The 16109-nt window shown below is 54.7% G+C and overlaps 1 protein-coding gene across 9 annotated transcripts in view; it reads left to right on the top strand.

Moving 5' to 3' along the window:
* Nucleotides 1–1724: 1724 nt before the first annotated feature.
* Celsr1 (cadherin, EGF LAG seven-pass G-type receptor 1) overlaps nucleotides 1725–16109 on the top strand; it is a 137512-nt gene continuing 123127 nt past the window's right edge. For 8 of the 9 annotated variants that reach the window (XR_015623936.1, XM_087556605.1, XM_087556608.1 and 5 more), the window contains exon 1: nucleotides 1854–5773. Coding sequence is in view for 8 of the 9 variants with exons in the window: in XM_087556605.1 (XP_087412731.1) it covers nucleotides 2185–5773 (3589 nt within the window). In the remaining variant the exon portion in view is untranslated. 9 annotated transcript variants of the gene reach the window in all.

Raw genomic sequence — 16109 nt, 5'->3', positions numbered from 1 at the left:
CTGACAGCCTGTCAGCCAGATTTGCCCTTGTGGGCTGGCCTGATCTCTGGGACCAGGAAATATTAACTGGGAGCTTGCAGGTGTCTGATTCCAGGAAAGAACCCACACCCAGCTTACTGGTTGCATTTGAATTCTGTTTATTTAAACCCAACCCACCCTATTTAAAGTTCTAATGCAACGTGCACTATTGGGGGTGGGGTTCTCCAGCTTTCTCCCTCTCAGGTCCAGAGCTCTTTTTCCTGAGGCTCCAGAACCTTGAATTTCCTGTAAGTGCACCCCCACCCAAGAGCAGCCTGGGATAAAGTGGTCCTGGTCTTGCCTCATTTAAGGGTTCGATTTTTGTCTCCTTCCCCCCTCTCCTCACATATAGCTCTAAAGCAGGGCTCCCAAGATTTACAAGGGTCCAAAACCAGCTCTACTTCCCGGTCAGTGTAATGTCTTTGTTCCCAGGGAGAAGAGAAGATTATTTTCAGCTACTGAGATAAACTAGAGATTCATCTATGACATAAATTATATGCTATATGTATGATGATATATATGCTGTAACATTATATGTATATATATTAGTACTTATATATGCTATAAATGCTGAGGGAGATCCCTTGACTGTTTTTTAAAGCTACCCTGTCCTGTTGTCATCCTGCTGGGTCCTGACTGCTTAGAAATCCCAAATCTGATGGTGACCAAGCTGCCTTCAGGGCCCCACTCCTTCAACTGATCCCAGGAGAAATCTTTCAAAGGCAAGAGGCCTGCCCCAGTGTGTTCATGCGTGACTGGGGCTGCAGTGGGCTTGGACCCCATTCAAGGAGGTGGGGAAAGGTTGCAAAGCTCCTCCTCTCCCCTCTCTAGTTCTGAAGCACCGCCTTCAAGGTGTGCTCCTTAGCAGTCTTGGCGTTGTCTCGAAGATCTTCAGCCACGCCCCAACCTTTCACGCAGGGCGTGAGCTAACGTCTCGACTCCACAAATTCTCCAGCCCCCTTCTCCGGGTTCTCCCCTGCTTGCCCCTTCAGTGTTTGCTTGTGCCCAGATGGGCAGAAACTAGTAGTTTGGTTACAGGTGGCCTCCTCCACCAATGTTCAGGGTCCACAGCAAGCGCTGGGGAACAAGGTCCCTCCCACTGTCACCTCCAAACTAGATTATTTTTCTTTCCATTTAAATGTTGCACTTTAAACAAAGTGGGACCCAAATCCAGTCAGCTGCCGATTAGGTTTCAAAGCCTAAGGAACTTGTTGGAGTCAAGCAGTTTAGCCATCTCGAGGTTGGAATCTAACAGTCCCCAGTTCTCTGCCACCGTCACAACTTTACCGAAGTTTTCTAGCACCTCTGTGACTTGGAACCCTAGATCTAACCCTCGCGATGCAAGGGGCGGCTAACTCATAGATCAGCCCTACCAGGTGCAATGTGAGCCTTGAACTGCACCCGGCCCAGCGAAGAACTTTTTGAGCCATTCTTTGGCAGCAGCGGCCCGGGACCCTAGAACAGTAGTTGAGCGCCAAGCCCCCAGGGCCCCGCCCCCCGCGGAGGCTGGGTGCCCAGGCCGCAAGGGAGGGGGTTGGAGCCCAGCCCCCGCTAGGGCCGCGCCCCCACGTCTCCATGGAGATCATCGGGGCGCGCACCTCCCGGCTGGCTCCCTCCCCCTCATCTCCCCCCCCAACCCCGCCTAGGGCTGAACAATGAGCGACTGGGAGGGGGCGGGGCGGGGCCGGGGGCGGGGGCAAGGAGAGAGCCAGTGGCGGGGGCGCTGGTAAAGCAAACCGCTCACCCAGCAATCGGTCGCCGGGGTTTGCGGGCACTGTGGTGTTCGCAGCCCCCGCCCCGCCCCAGGCCCGCCCAGCTTCCCACGCCCGCCCAGCGGAGTCGGTGCTGGGGCCACCTGGAGCCGCCTGGAGCCGGCGCTGCTGCAGGTTGATGCGCGGCGCCCTCCCGGGACGCGCGGAGGAGCCATCTTGAAACCAACTTGGCAAACTTTCGCAAAGTGCTCTCGAAGTGGAAGCTGAGCGGGAGGCCGGGCGCGCGGCCCCCAGTGTCCTCGCCAGGGCCCCCGGGGAGGCAGAGCGCGGGCCGCCCCGAGGGCCCGGCGCTGGGCGCGCGGGAGCCGCCCCCCGGCCGCGCCGGGTGGATGCGGAGGTGCGCCGGGTGCATGGATTGTGCTCCGGCGCCCGGCTCGGGCTGCGGCTCCGGGCCATGGCGCCGTCATCGCCGCGCGTGCTGTCCGCGTTGGTGTTGCTGGCCGCCGCCGCCCTGCCAGCTCTGGGGCTGGGAGCAGCCGCCTGGGAGCTGCGGGTGCCGGGCGGGGCCCGTGCCTTCGCCCTCGGACCGGGCTGGATCTACAGTTTGGACACCACGCGCACGCCTCGGGAGCTGCTGGACGTGAGCCGTGAGGGGCCAGCAGCCGATCAGCTGCTTGGGCTAGGCGCGGGGACTCGGGGTTGTGCACGGTTGGCCGGGAGGCTGCTGCCGCTGCAGGTCCGGCTGGTCGCCCGCGGCGCCCCGACCGCCCCGAGCCTGGTACTGAGGGCACGCGCCTATGGTGCCCGCTGTGGGGTCCGGGTGCTCAGCCGCTCGGCCCGCGGTACGGAGCTGCGCTCTCGGGCCATCCGCTCCGTGCCTGGGCTCGGAGATGCGCTCTGTTTCCCGGCTTCTGGCGGCGGCGCAGCCTCACTGACTTCGGTGCTTGAGGCCATCACCAACTTCCCCGCCTGCAGCTGCCCGCCGGTCGCTGGGACCCGCTGTAGGCGCGGACCCATTTGCCTGCGGCCAGGAGGTTCAGCTGGGCTGCGCCTGGTGTGCGCCCTGGGACGCGCGGCAGGCGCCGTTTGGGTAGAGCTGGTAGTAGAGGCGACCTCCGGTACGCCCTCAGAGTCGCCCTCGGTGTCGCCATCGTCGCTTAACCAGTCTCAACCTCGGGCGGGGGTGGTGCGACGATCTAGGCGGGGCGCGGGCAGCAGCACGAGCCCGCAGTTCCCGCTGCCCAGCTACCAGGTGTCAGTGCCTGAGAATGAGCCTGCGGGCACTGCGGTCATTGAACTGCGCGCGCACGACCCAGACGAAGGCGAAGCAGGACGCCTTAGTTACCAGATGGAGGCGCTGTTCGATGAGCGCTCTAATGGCTACTTCCTCATCGATGCCACCACGGGTGCAGTGACCACAGCTCGCGCCCTGGACCGCGAGACCAAGGACACTCATGTACTCAAAGTTAGTGCTGTGGACCACGGCTCCCCGAGGCGCTCAGCTGCCACTTACCTCACCGTAACTGTCAGTGACACTAACGACCACAGTCCGGTCTTTGAGCAGTCTGAGTATCGAGAGCGAATTCGAGAGAACCTCGAGGTGGGCTATGAGGTTCTGACCATCCGTGCCACCGACGGGGATGCACCTTCCAACGCCAACATGCGCTATCGTCTGCTGGAGGGTGCAGGTGGTGTCTTTGAGATAGACGCACGATCGGGGGTCGTGCGCACAAGGGCTGTGGTGGACCGTGAGGAGGCGGCTGAGTACCAGCTGCTGGTGGAGGCCAATGACCAGGGTCGCAATCCAGGCCCACTCAGTGCCTCAGCCACCGTCCACATAGTGGTAGAAGACGAGAATGACAACTACCCCCAGTTCAGTGAGAAGCGCTATGTGGTTCAAGTCCCAGAAGATGTAGCTGTCAACACTCCTGTGCTTCGAGTCCAGGCCACTGACCGGGACCAGGGACAGAATGCAGCCATACACTACAGCATCGTCAGCGGCAACCTGAAGGGTCAGTTCTACCTGCATTCTCTTAGTGGGAGCCTGGATGTTATCAACCCGCTGGACTTCGAGGCCATCCGGGAGTACACCCTGCGCATCAAGGCACAGGACGGGGGGCGACCTCCTCTCATTAATTCCTCAGGGCTGGTCTCGGTGCAGGTGTTAGACGTGAACGACAATGCACCCATCTTTGTGAGTAGTCCCTTCCAGGCTGCCGTGCTGGAGAATGTGCCCCTCGGGCACTCAGTGCTGCACATCCAGGCAGTGGATGCGGACGCAGGGGAGAACGCCAGGCTGCAGTATCGTCTAGTGGACACAGCCTCCACTATTTTGGGGGGCAGCAGCATCGACTCTGAGAACCCCGTCTCTGCTCCAGACTTCCCCTTCCAGATCCACAACAGCTCCGGTTGGATCACTGTGTGTGCAGAGCTGGACCGAGAGTTACTAGAACACTACAGCTTTGGGGTAGAAGCAGTGGACCACGGCTCGCCGCCCATGAGCTCCTCGGCCAGCGTGTCTATCACGGTGCTGGATGTAAACGACAACGACCCCGTGTTCACGCAGCCCGTGTATGAGCTGCGTCTGAACGAGGATGCGGCTGTGGGGAGCAGCGTGCTGACCCTCAGGGCCCGAGACCGAGATGCCAACAGTGTGATCACCTACCAGCTGACGGGCGGAAACACCCGCAACCGCTTTGCCCTCAGCAGCCAGAGCGGCGGTGGCCTCATCACCTTGGCCCTGCCCCTGGACTACAAGCAGGAACGGCAGTATGTGCTGGCCGTGACTGCGTCCGACGGCACCCGTTCACACACAGCGCAGGTCTTCATCAACGTCACTGATGCCAATACCCACAGGCCTGTCTTCCAGAGCTCCCACTACACGGTCAGTGTTAGCGAAGACCGGCCCGTGGGCACCTCCATTGCCACCATCAGTGCCACAGATGAGGATACGGGTGAGAACGCCCGCATCACCTATGTGCTAGAGGACCCAGTACCACAGTTCCGCATTGACCCGGACACTGGCACCATCTATACCATGACGGAACTTGACTATGAGGACCAGGCTGCCTACACACTGGCCATCACGGCTCAGGACAATGGCATTCCTCAGAAGTCAGACACAACCTCTCTGGAGATCCTTATCCTCGACGCCAACGACAATGCGCCCAGGTTCCTGCGAGACTTCTACCAGGGTTCTGTTTTCGAGGATGCCCCCCCATCTACCAGCGTCCTCCAGGTCTCTGCTACAGACCGGGACTCGGGCCCTAATGGCCGCCTCCTGTATACTTTTCAGGGTGGGGACGACGGAGATGGAGATTTCTACATTGAGCCCACATCTGGTGTGATCCGTACCCAGCGCCGGCTGGACAGGGAGAATGTGGCCGTGTATAACCTTTGGGCTCTGGCTGTAGATAGGGGCAACCCAAATCCCCTTAGTGCGTCAGTGGAGGTTCAGGTGACTGTCTTGGACATTAACGACAACCCCCCAGTGTTCGAGAAGGACGAGCTGGAGCTGTTTGTGGAGGAGAACAGCCCTGTGGGTTCAGTGGTGGCAAGAATAAGAGCCAATGACCCGGATGAGGGTCCAAACGCCCAGATCATGTATCAGATTGTGGAGGGCAATGTGCCTGAGGTCTTCCAGCTGGACCTACTGAGTGGGGACCTCCGCGCCCTGGTCGAGCTGGATTTTGAGGTCCGGAGGGACTATATGTTGGTGGTGCAGGCCACATCCGCTCCTCTGGTAAGCCGGGCCACCGTGCACATCCGTCTACTGGACCAGAATGACAACCCACCGGAGCTGCCCGACTTCCAGATCCTCTTCAACAACTATGTCACCAATAAATCCAATAGCTTCCCTAGTGGTGTGATCGGCCGCATCCCAGCCCATGACCCTGACCTATCCGACAGCCTCAATTACACCTTTCTGCAAGGCAATGAGTTGAGCCTGCTGCTGCTGGATCCTGCCACAGGAGAGCTGCAGCTCAGTCGGGACCTGGACAACAACCGGCCACTGGAGGCGCTTATGGAGGTGTCTGTGTCAGGTGAGTAGCCTGTGGGTAAGAGCTGCTGCTCCCTTGGGACTCGCGGAGAGCCTCGGGGACCCGCCAGTAGCCGCCTGGGCAGGCTTAGACACATTTGGGCAGGGCCTGGGCAACCATCTTGGCATTTGCTGCTGTGATTGGTTGCATGGTGGGGGTGTGCTCCTTAACCTAGCTCCATGGAGGAGGAGGCCCCTCACTGCTTCCTTCAGCAAGTTTGTGGGGAGCAAGTCTGGGCTGCTTCGAGCTCCACTGTAGGGTTTTTCTATGCTTCTCCCAAATCATGCTGTTAAAACCTGGCCTTGGGGTTACCCGAGTTGTCCAGTTCGTCTAGTGACGTTCTTTAGTAAGCCTGCTGCGTACATGGCTGTCTGGAAGGATCAAAGGTCACTCCCTGCTCCATGTACCAATTAGTTCCCGGGTGGGACCGTTGGAAATTGCTGGATGGTCCCTGAGTCACCCTGTAATATGGCTGGGGTTCCCTTGGTCTAGCTTTTCTGTCTCCTCTAGATAATAACAATGGGCTCATGTGTGCTGCCTCTGGGTGACTCTTTGAAAAGCACAACCCTGTTTGATCTCGGCTCCTGTCCCTGGACTCGGGCTTATAATTTGGGAGTTTGTTCATAGGCTGTCCGACTCAGTGTGAGAACCAGCAGCCTGCTTCAGGGCTGCTGGGGAGGGGCAGGAGGATGGGCAGAAAGGAGAGGAATTGCCATCTTAACATCACAGGCTTGGCAGCAAATCTGCTGTGTAACAAGGCCTGGGTGCTGGAGACCCAGAGGAGAGAGTGTTGAGCAGAGGCTAAGGGACAATGAAAGGGCCCTAGTGGCTCAAGGAGGGGCCCTGGCTTTTTGGGGTTCGTAAGTGTGGATTCCATCAGCTGGGAACAGGCCACTGGCCAATATACCAGGGAGGAGGGCTCAGGTGTGTGGGGTTCTGAGTCCAAGGGGCTATGGGATATGATAGAACTGAAGGTCCAGTTTCCACGTGTCTCATTGGCTGAGATTCTTAAGCAGAAGGGACTGGGGTGACTTGGTTCCCTTCTAATGGTCTTTTAATATCATATGGGACTTCAGGGCTGTGTTTTGAAGCAGTGTGGACTCAACGTGGCTTTGGCCATGATCTGTTGGGGAGAAAGTGGAGAGACCACCTTGGAACGCAGTCATAAGCTATTAACCAGGGTTGTGGCTGCTTCCAGTAGGTTCTGTTTCCTTTGCCTCTATGTCTTCTAGACAAAACAGAGTAGAAAATATGACAACGTGGTTGGGCTTAGATCTGGGAAGAACATAGCGTTTAAAGGGGAGCAGGTCCATGCTGGGCATTTGTGTGTCTGTGATGGATCGATTCCCAGGAGGGTGGTTTGTAGTACTTGTGTAGGCGCACAGTCCGATCACAGCCGTGGTGGTTCAGGGCTCTGATTGCTTGGTAATCATCAACAACTCTTGTCTGAGATGGCGTTCTCCTGGGAAGCTGGGGCCTCATGTGCTTCTGCACTTGTCAGTGTGATGACCATTCCCTCCAAGATCATTCCCTCCGACTCCGGCTTCCAGCAGCTTTCTAAACTCTCACATTCTTACGGTTCCTCTGGCAACTAGAGGTTTCCGCATAAAGATACGGGGCTGCTCAGAGGTGTGAAGCAATCGTTGGGATGGGCATGCCGCCGCCATGCTGCAGCCCTTAGACCTCTGGCTGCTTCATCCTTCAAAGAAGAGACTCACTGTGACTGCAAGGCCTGCAGGTCTCAACAGCAGGCCAGCCAAGAGACCAGACCAGGCCTGGGTTCTGCCGGAGGCGACTCTTACATTTTATGAAGGAACAGTGTGGGAAAGCTGTTGATTCAGACTCACTCAGCACCACTTTCAGTGCCGAGTAATTGGCTTTTCAATGTTTACAGCCATGCCCTAAAGCCTTTGAAGCTATTACTGCCCTCAAGTACTAGCCGTGCAGCCTGGCAGTGATTGGGTCTTGCTGGAGCACTTCCTGGAAGGGCTGTGAGCCCTCAGCTCCAGAGGAGCCTGATGGATTGGGGAGGTGTACCTGAATGGGGAACCAGCGGATGTGAGGGATGTACTGGCCGGGCTGGTGGGGGGGAGGGGCCGAAGGACTGGGAGGCGGGGATGGGGGTGGAGCTGGGTAGCTGGGGACAGGAGAGGGGTATGGTCCTTTTCACTGTAAAAAGAGAGCTGATAATTCGGTACTCCTCGGAGACAAAACTGTTTTTAAAACACGTGTGAGTCTGCAGGTGATAATTCAAATAGCCGCCATTTTTGCCTGCTGGTCTTTCTAGGTGCTCTTTTTCTATGTGGGGTGCTCGGATGCTGTTTTGTACTCTGTGCTGGGGACTTTTTTCTCACAGATGCAGGAAAAGCTAGTTGTGTTGGCCTTTCTCTAATAACCATCCGAGAAACTCAAGTGCCGAAGGCTCCCCCCCCCCAACAATGGTTGTTTATAGCGACGCTGACACTCCATTATTTATTGAGTTATCTAATCATTTGGTTAGTTAGTGTGTGAACGTGCACAGACGTGGTGTGCCATGGCGCTCATGTGGATGGAGGTCAGAGGACAACTCCCAGGAATTGAACTCCAGTTGTCAGGCTGCGTGGCAAGCACCTTTCCCTGCTGATCCCTCCCACAATCCCCCATTTTTAACACGCCTGGAGCGTGTAGGTAGGTGTAGTTTAGGGCCTCAGCCTCCTCACCTTAGAGAACATGGCCGTTGGCGGGAAGGCACAGCTCCTGCCACCGTTTGTTAATATGTGTCACAGACTTGTGGATGTGGGAAAAGAGTCATTTGTAGGGTCAGAAAGACTGGCTGATGACTCATTCGGACATGTCAGAAAACATCAGAACTCAGCCAAATAGCGAAGCTGTTTGCCCCAGCCGTGAGTGCACGGCACAGAACCGTCTCGGCTTGATCAACTTTAGAATGTGTTTGCCCAGTTAAATACAGGATATCGCGGTGACTCTTCAAACAAGGAAATGAGCAGATGGCTGTACCAGGCATGGTCTGGGCATGCCGTGCCGTATTTCCCGTAAAACCCAACAGTTAGCAAAGACTCAGAGGTGCTTAAACCACCCCATTGGCAGAGTTGGCCTTACCCAGTGATGCAAACCACCCACAAGGGTACTTTGGGCAATCAGCTAAGTGTTTGAGGGCTTTGATAACTTGGAGTGTTTAAATTTTATCTATCTATCTATCTATCTATCTATCTATCTATCTATCTATCTATCTATCATCTATCTATTTTGATTTTTTGGGACAGGGTTTCTCTGTGCAATAGCCCTGGCTATCCTAGAACTCTTGTAGACCAGGCTGGCCTCAAACCTAGAGATCCCCCTGCCTCTGCCTCCCGAGTGCTGGGGTTAAAGGCATGTGCCACCACGCCTGGTGTTTAATTTTGGAGTTTAATATTTATTTATTATTTGTTTATTTTAACACTGGGTCTTTCTATGTAACCCTGGAACTGTCTATGTACTGGAACTTCCCTGGTACTCATTCTGCAGACCAGGCAGACCTGGAACCCAGGGATCCTCCTGACTCTGCCTCCTGAGTGCTGGGATTAAAGGTGTGCACCACCATACTGGGCTAATATTTATTATTGAATACCTACTGTGTGCAAAATCTTGATGAGTCAGTGTAGCCCCAGGCCTTCTGGTGACAGCTGGAGATAGATAGATAGATAGATAGATAGATAGATGGATAGATAGATAGGCAGGCACAGAGATAAGTTCAAGGAGGGTAGGGAGGATCTGAGGAATGTGGAGGAGACGGACTGTGAAGTGTAGACTGGGAAGCTGGTACCTGGTAGGGGATCTGGAGCGACAGGCTTCCTTGCATGTGGAGAGGGCCACAGGGTTGGCTTTGTCAAGGGCGTTTAGAGCAATGGCTGCGCCCCACCTGCTGCTGCTGGATGGGTGAAGGAAAAGAGAGGAAGTGCGGGAGGCTGGTCTTGGCCCCTTGAGGGTGTGCCTGTGGAGTGTGACTGACAGGGCAGAGATGTGCCAGGCTAGGACACCAGATGCCAGAAGACAAGAGCGTCAGTGGCTGTTAGCGCACTCTATGTCAGGAACTCTCCCCGGGCCTGTCAGGGCACATTCAGTTCTTGTGGTGCTGCTTCAGGATGCAGACAACACTGTCATCGTCCCATCCCTGTGATAAGCAAGGGCAAGACTCATGGGGCGCTTAGCCTGTGGCAGCAGCGGGGCACGGTACACAAGATGTGTATGATCAGGATAGGGCCCAGGCCTCACTTTGGGGACCACAGCCTGAGTGGATTGGTAGCTGGAAAGGGCTATGTGAGTTGGAGCAGGGAGGGACACACAGAGAAGAATGGAGGGGGTGACTGATGGCACATTGAGTCAGGTTAGTGGTATGACTAAAGTGAGCCCAGCACAGGTCCTTGTGTCTCCATAAGAGCCCCTCTCCTGAGTAGGTGACAGGTGACACCATTGTTGGAAGTAAGGTATAGAAAGGGTTTAGACTCAGCTGTCGTTCGTGCGTGTGTGTGTGTGTGTGTGTGTGTGTGTGTGTGTGTGTGTGCATGCACTTGAGTGCGAAATGTCAAGGTGAGGTCAAGAAAAGATGACATTGTATACAAGCAGCTGTGCAGATGTTCACCTGGTGTGGGCCTTGGCACCTTTGGGGTGCTGGTTGTTGGGGTGACTATCATTGCTGGGCATTAGTGCTGTGTCTCTGTGGGTCATTACCTGAGGAGGAGGGGCCAGGGACATGGCCCAACACCAGCCACAGGGTACCAGGATACAGTTAGATACCTACCTCAGCCCCACATAGAGTGGCAGGCAGGTGTAACTCAGGGGAGGAACTGAAGGCCTTTGACTACAGTCAGAGAGCAATATGGAGGACGTGGCTCAAAACTGGCCTATGTTCCTGGTGACACCTGAACTCATCCAGGATCTGCTGTCACCATTGAAAAGACCACTTGGGTTTGGGCTGACACACTGCCATTAGAAACCTGTTGGGGAAGTAGATGGGTGGAAGGTGGGGGCCCCTGGCAGCAATGTGTGTGCCTGGGGTGAGGTGTGTGGCCCTGTGCCACCAGCCTCTGTCCCTGCCAGCGCTAGGATTCGAACAGAGGTAGATCTTATCTTGTGAGGCAGTGTGTGTGGAAAATACTCATAAGTTTGGCATCACTCTTTCAGCTTGTAGCCTTGCGGGGAGAAATAGTTTACTAAGTTTTTTTTTTTTTCTTGTCCTGTAACCTGAATACAGGTTTGCATAAATGACCAGAATTAAATTCTTGGTGTGGTGTGAGGAGAGGCTGTAGTGAAAGATCTTGGCTTCCTGCTGCCTCCCAACATGGTGACCTGTGCTTGGAAGGGTAAGAAGAGGCCACCTGAGGAGACATGAAGGGCCCAGGCCTTCGATGGAAGTGTCTGAGAGGCCAGCTACTCAGGCAACTTATGTGGATTGTTTCTGGAATGAGCTAGTGGTGAATCTGAAGGGGTTCAAAGGCAGAGCTCTTGCCAGGTCAAGGATCTGCAGCCCCACACGGGGGATCGAAGGCAAGGATATCCCAAAGTCATCTTCAGTCCCTCTTTGTGAGCCTGGGGACTTGACTGGAAAGGACAGGGTTAGTTGTTTTTCCTTTGGGGAACTGTGGTTGAGCTCTCACACAATGTGCTTCTGGTAAGAACCTGGGGGACACCTTGGAGATCCATTTACCTTTGGGGCTGTGTTTACCTTTGGGTTCTAAAAGTGAGGAAGCCCATATCAGCACCTTGTCTCTGTAGCTGCAGTAGGAACTGATCTCTTGAAGACCCAGAGAAAGGCCAGGGGTCCTTATGCATAAGTGTTCCTGCTCAAATGTGCATTGTGCATGCCCCCAGACAGACAGACAGACAGACAGACAGACAGGCAGGCAGGCAGGCACATACACACACACACACACACACACACACACACACACACACACACACACACACACACACCAGGGTCCATTTTTCAGTCAGTCTTTCCAACACAATTTTTTTTTTTTTTTGTTCTTTTTTTCGGAGCTGGGGACCGAACCCAGGGCCTTGCGCTTCCTAGGTAAGCGCTCTACCACTGAGCTAAATCCCCAGCCCCTTTCCAACACAATTTTAACTCCTTCCGGGGCATCTTGCAGGGCACAGAGGGTTTCTGAGAGATGGGCCTTGAACGTTTCCCCAGTACCTCAGGATCACTGTGTGAGAGAGAGGAGTCATGCTGGCTCTTAACTCCTTGGACTGCTCAGCTGAGATCAGGTGTCAAATGTACACAGTGTGTGTTGTGTCACATCCCAGGGCTGTTGGAACAGGTGTGTTGTCTTAGGGGGCTTTGTGCTTGTATTTTCCTGGGGTGCTGCTCATGAAAGTGAACTTTCAGTGAGCAGGTGAGCTCTGAGTGCCTGGGGCCTTTTCCTCAAAGTGGTGACTCCCTATTTTCCAGACACAGAGACAGCCTTGTGTCCCCCTAGTCATGATGCAGCTAGCAAACATCAGAGGGGAGATGAAGTATGGCTCTCCTAGGCCATACCAGCCTCTGTCCTCTGTCCTCTGTCCCCGCATTGGGTTTTCCTGGCTTCCTATGAGCCATGCAGTTCTCTCTTAGGATGTTTGGGTGTTGCTGGTTCCCACCAAAGGACAGCTGGGGATGCTTGCTTAGGGATAAATGGTTGCTGAGGTCTGAGGTGAGGGCAGCTCCCGCCATTCTGGAGATGGGAGGATGCTGCCGATGGAGGGATGTGGGTAGCATTTTCCAGAACTGGGCACAGGAAGCAGTTAGCCTGGGGGAAGTGGGCAGACATGGGGCTGGCTAGGAGGTGGTACTGAGATTGGTGTATGGCCTCAGCTTTGGGCCTTTGGATTCACTTTGCCCCCTGGGTCATGTGGCATGGAGAAGACAGGGTCTATCTTCCTGAGGTGGCTAGATGTCTGTTCTCAGTTTCCTCAGTGGAGCAGGACCAGCAGGCACCATCTGCAGGAGTATGGTGAGGCCCGCTAGCGGTGCTGCCTGAGACACAATGGTAAATGTGACTGTGGGTGCCACACTGGCTAGATTGGGTGGGAGGGACTAAATATCCCCTTCCTCTGCGGGCTAGTGAGCAGTCTGTGGGGACTGTTCTCCCTTGCTGCTCCCCTCTTGGGTCTTTCTGTCTGTCTGTCCTTCTTTCTGCTTCCAGCATGGCAGGGTATCAGGGATGTCTGTCCACTTATAAGAGGCCTCACGGGCAGCCGGTGGAGAAATTGGGCCGCTAGGATATCATGTGAGCAGAGGGCCACAGGGCTAGGGGAAATCTGCTGGGTTGGCACAGTTCTGAAGGAAGGTTGGTTCTGGAACCTTGTGCACCCGTGCTAATTGAACCAAAGAGTGTAGTCCAGCTGAGGGTGGCCTTGAGGTGGCTTTGCAGAGCTGTCTGCGGTCCAAAATGCATGGAGTCACATCAGTGTCTCAGTCCCTGGCTTCGCCCTACACTAGGCTGACACGGCGTGTGTGTGTGTGTGTGTGTGTGTGTGTGTGTGTGTGTGTGTGTGTGTTTCTGTCTGTCTGTGGTGGATAACATCTTATTGGTACTGTGATACATCACATCTCCTTTCACTCTTCGGTATGGCCCAGGTACTGGGTGATGCCGTCTTCTGCCCAGATGCCCAGTGGGGCTGCCTCTCCTACTCCGCTCTGCACTTCTTTGGTTTAGACTTGCCCTTGGCACAGTGCCACTTTCCTCCCCCACGCCCCCTCTCCCCCACTTATGGGAACGTTCCCTGTTCTCTTTACTCCCCCTCCCTTCTCTGAGGTGTTGTGGTCAGTGCACCTCTTTTGTAGAGGGGGCAATCTTGAAAGGATCACAGTCGGGGAGGCTGCAGGACTGGGTAGCATGCATAGAAGTAGCCCGGTAGTGGTGGTGTAAGTGACAGAGCTGAAGGGCTAACAGTGGAGACGGGGGAGGGGCTAACAGTGGAGAGGGGGAGGGGCTAACAGTAGGGGCGGGGTTAGGGTCTCTGTGCTCCTACTGAGAGGAGCAGTCAGAAGCTGCGGACTTCCGGCATACTGTGCAGGGTGTGGATTTCTCTGTGTGGGTTGGTGTTTAGGCCTGTGGAGCTCCTTCCTTCCTTCCTTCCTTCCTTCCTTCCTTCCTTCCTTCCTTCCTTCCTTCCTTCCTTCCTTCCTTTCTTTCTTTCTTTCTTTCTTTCTTTCTTTCTTTCTTTCTTTCTTTTTTCTCGGAGCTGGGGACCGAACCCAGGGCCTTGGGCTTGCTAGGCAAGCGCTCTACCACTGAGCCAAATCCCCAACCCCTGTGGAGCTCCTTTCAAGGTTTGAGGGAACATTCCTAAGGAGCTCATGCTGAGCTGTGCAAACCCCCTTCTGAAGCTATCTCCCCCTGGACCGTGGGGGTGTGTGTTTATTTCGGGGGGGGGGGAGGCATGTGTAGATTAGTCAGAGGATAACCTGTGGGAGTCAGTTCTCTTCCACCATGTGGGTCCCAGGAACTAAACTCGGGTCAGACCATTTGATTTGGTTGCAAGTGACTTTCTGTACTGGCCCACCCCATTCTCAGTTTCCTCTGTCCTTTCTCTCCGTTCCCCCAACTTCCCTCTCCTTTCCTCCCTCCATCTCTTTTTTTCCCTTGCTTTGCCCTGGCTGGTCAAGAACTGACTATATAAGCCAGGCCAACCTCGAATTCCAAACCATCCTCCTGCCTCAGCGGCCCAAATAGTTTATACCTAGAACCATTATAACCACCCCCCCCCCCAATAGTCTTTCCTCTACCAGTTCTGTGTCTTTATTTAAAAACGGTTTGAGGATGTGGTTCATATCTAATCTAAATGATGCTGGGTTAAGGTAAACTAACAGCAGCTAATTCAAATAAACCATAAACGGTGTTAGCATTAGGAGATAAGAATGCTCTCACAGAGCAGTGATTGAGAGCAGTGATCTGGTGGCAGCCCCACAGTTCCTCCGAGGGACACTGCTGCAGTCATGCTCTGGGTATTCCCCTGTGATGCCCTGTGTGTGAAGTCAGAAGCCAGAACCTCCAGGCTCCTTGAGACAGTGTCTCCAGTTGGGAGGAGACATAAGTGGAGGTGACACCTGGGCTGAACTCTTCTCTCTGGGCCCCTGCTGATATCTCTGGGTCTTCTAGAGGGTTGACAAGCCACCCTTTCCCTTCCTGCCTTTCTCTAGGGTAAGAATTACTCAAACAGAAGTCCTGCAGGTGGCCAACCATGGCTTGGGAGGCCGTCTTCTTAGCCATGTGTATAAGTGTGCAGAACATATCACACTTGAAAACCATTAAAGGGGCTGGAGGGATGGCTCAGTGGTTAGGAGTATTTCCAGCTCTCCTAGTGGGGCCCAGTTCAATTCCAGTCATCCCCATTGGGTGTTCACAGTGCCTGTGACTCCAGCACCAGGGGATCCCAGGCCTCTGACTTCCAAGGACACCTGCGCTCGCGTGCAAATACTCCCCGATAGACACACATATTTATAATTACAAATGACAAAAATAAATCTCAGGAACTGCTACATAACACTTGCAAGCCGGTAGCTGGCACGGCTAGTCGTGTTTAGAGTGCGTAGGGAGCACCAACTCAAGAAGAAAGCAATGTGACTTTAAGAGTAGGTGAAGGTTGTAATAGACATTTCTCTAAGGGGTACCAGCGGTCAAAGACTCCGCTGTGCAAACGTTTGCTGTTGTCCGCAATCGCCCACCTTAAGACCAAGTCCTGAGTTCCAAACCCCTGGGAACGCATTCTGATTGGCATTTAAAACGTTTGTCAGTTTAGCTCAGTGCTCCTGGTACGTGAAGACCAAGGAGGCTTCTTGGAATGTGGGCAGAGGGACCTGTAAGCTCGATGTCTCCTTTATCCTCCCCTAATTAGGATGAGTGGGTCACAGTGTGGGTGACCTATCGATGGCATCCCCACAGACTCCCCACTCCCTAAATAATTCAGGAAAGGATGGTAGGCTGGGTTCTGAGGGAGTGTGCTCCCAGGGGTCCTTTAGGGAGGGGACAATGCTGGTCACATGGCAGAGAGCATGGAAGTGGTGCTGGGGCAGTTAGGACAATAGCGTGCCCTCCCTCTGAGTCCGGAAGCCAAGTGACATGGCAGAAGTCAGCCCTCTCTCCTAGGCATGGAAAATTCTACTGTGCAAGTGAAAGTCCCTCAGACCTTCAAAGGCGGGAGAATGGAAACTGTGAAGGTTTATTGTTGTGAGAAATTTCCTGTCTCTCTGGCATGGGGGCATGAGAGGTCAGGGGTGCACGCATGTGTACAAGGCAGGAAGTCTGGGGGGGCTTACGGTATGCATGCATGAGCTCCCCAGTGTGAACACACATGTGCATAAGCAGGTGAAACCAGGAGC

Source organism: Rattus norvegicus, chromosome 7 (genome assembly GCF_021556685.1).
Source record: "Rattus norvegicus strain SHRSP/BbbUtx chromosome 7, alternate assembly SHRSP_T2T, whole genome shotgun sequence".
NCBI lineage: Eukaryota > Metazoa > Chordata > Mammalia > Rodentia > Muridae > Rattus > Rattus norvegicus.
The sequence above is the reverse complement of the archived record's forward strand: the minus strand, read 5'-3'. Positions and strand labels throughout refer to the sequence as shown.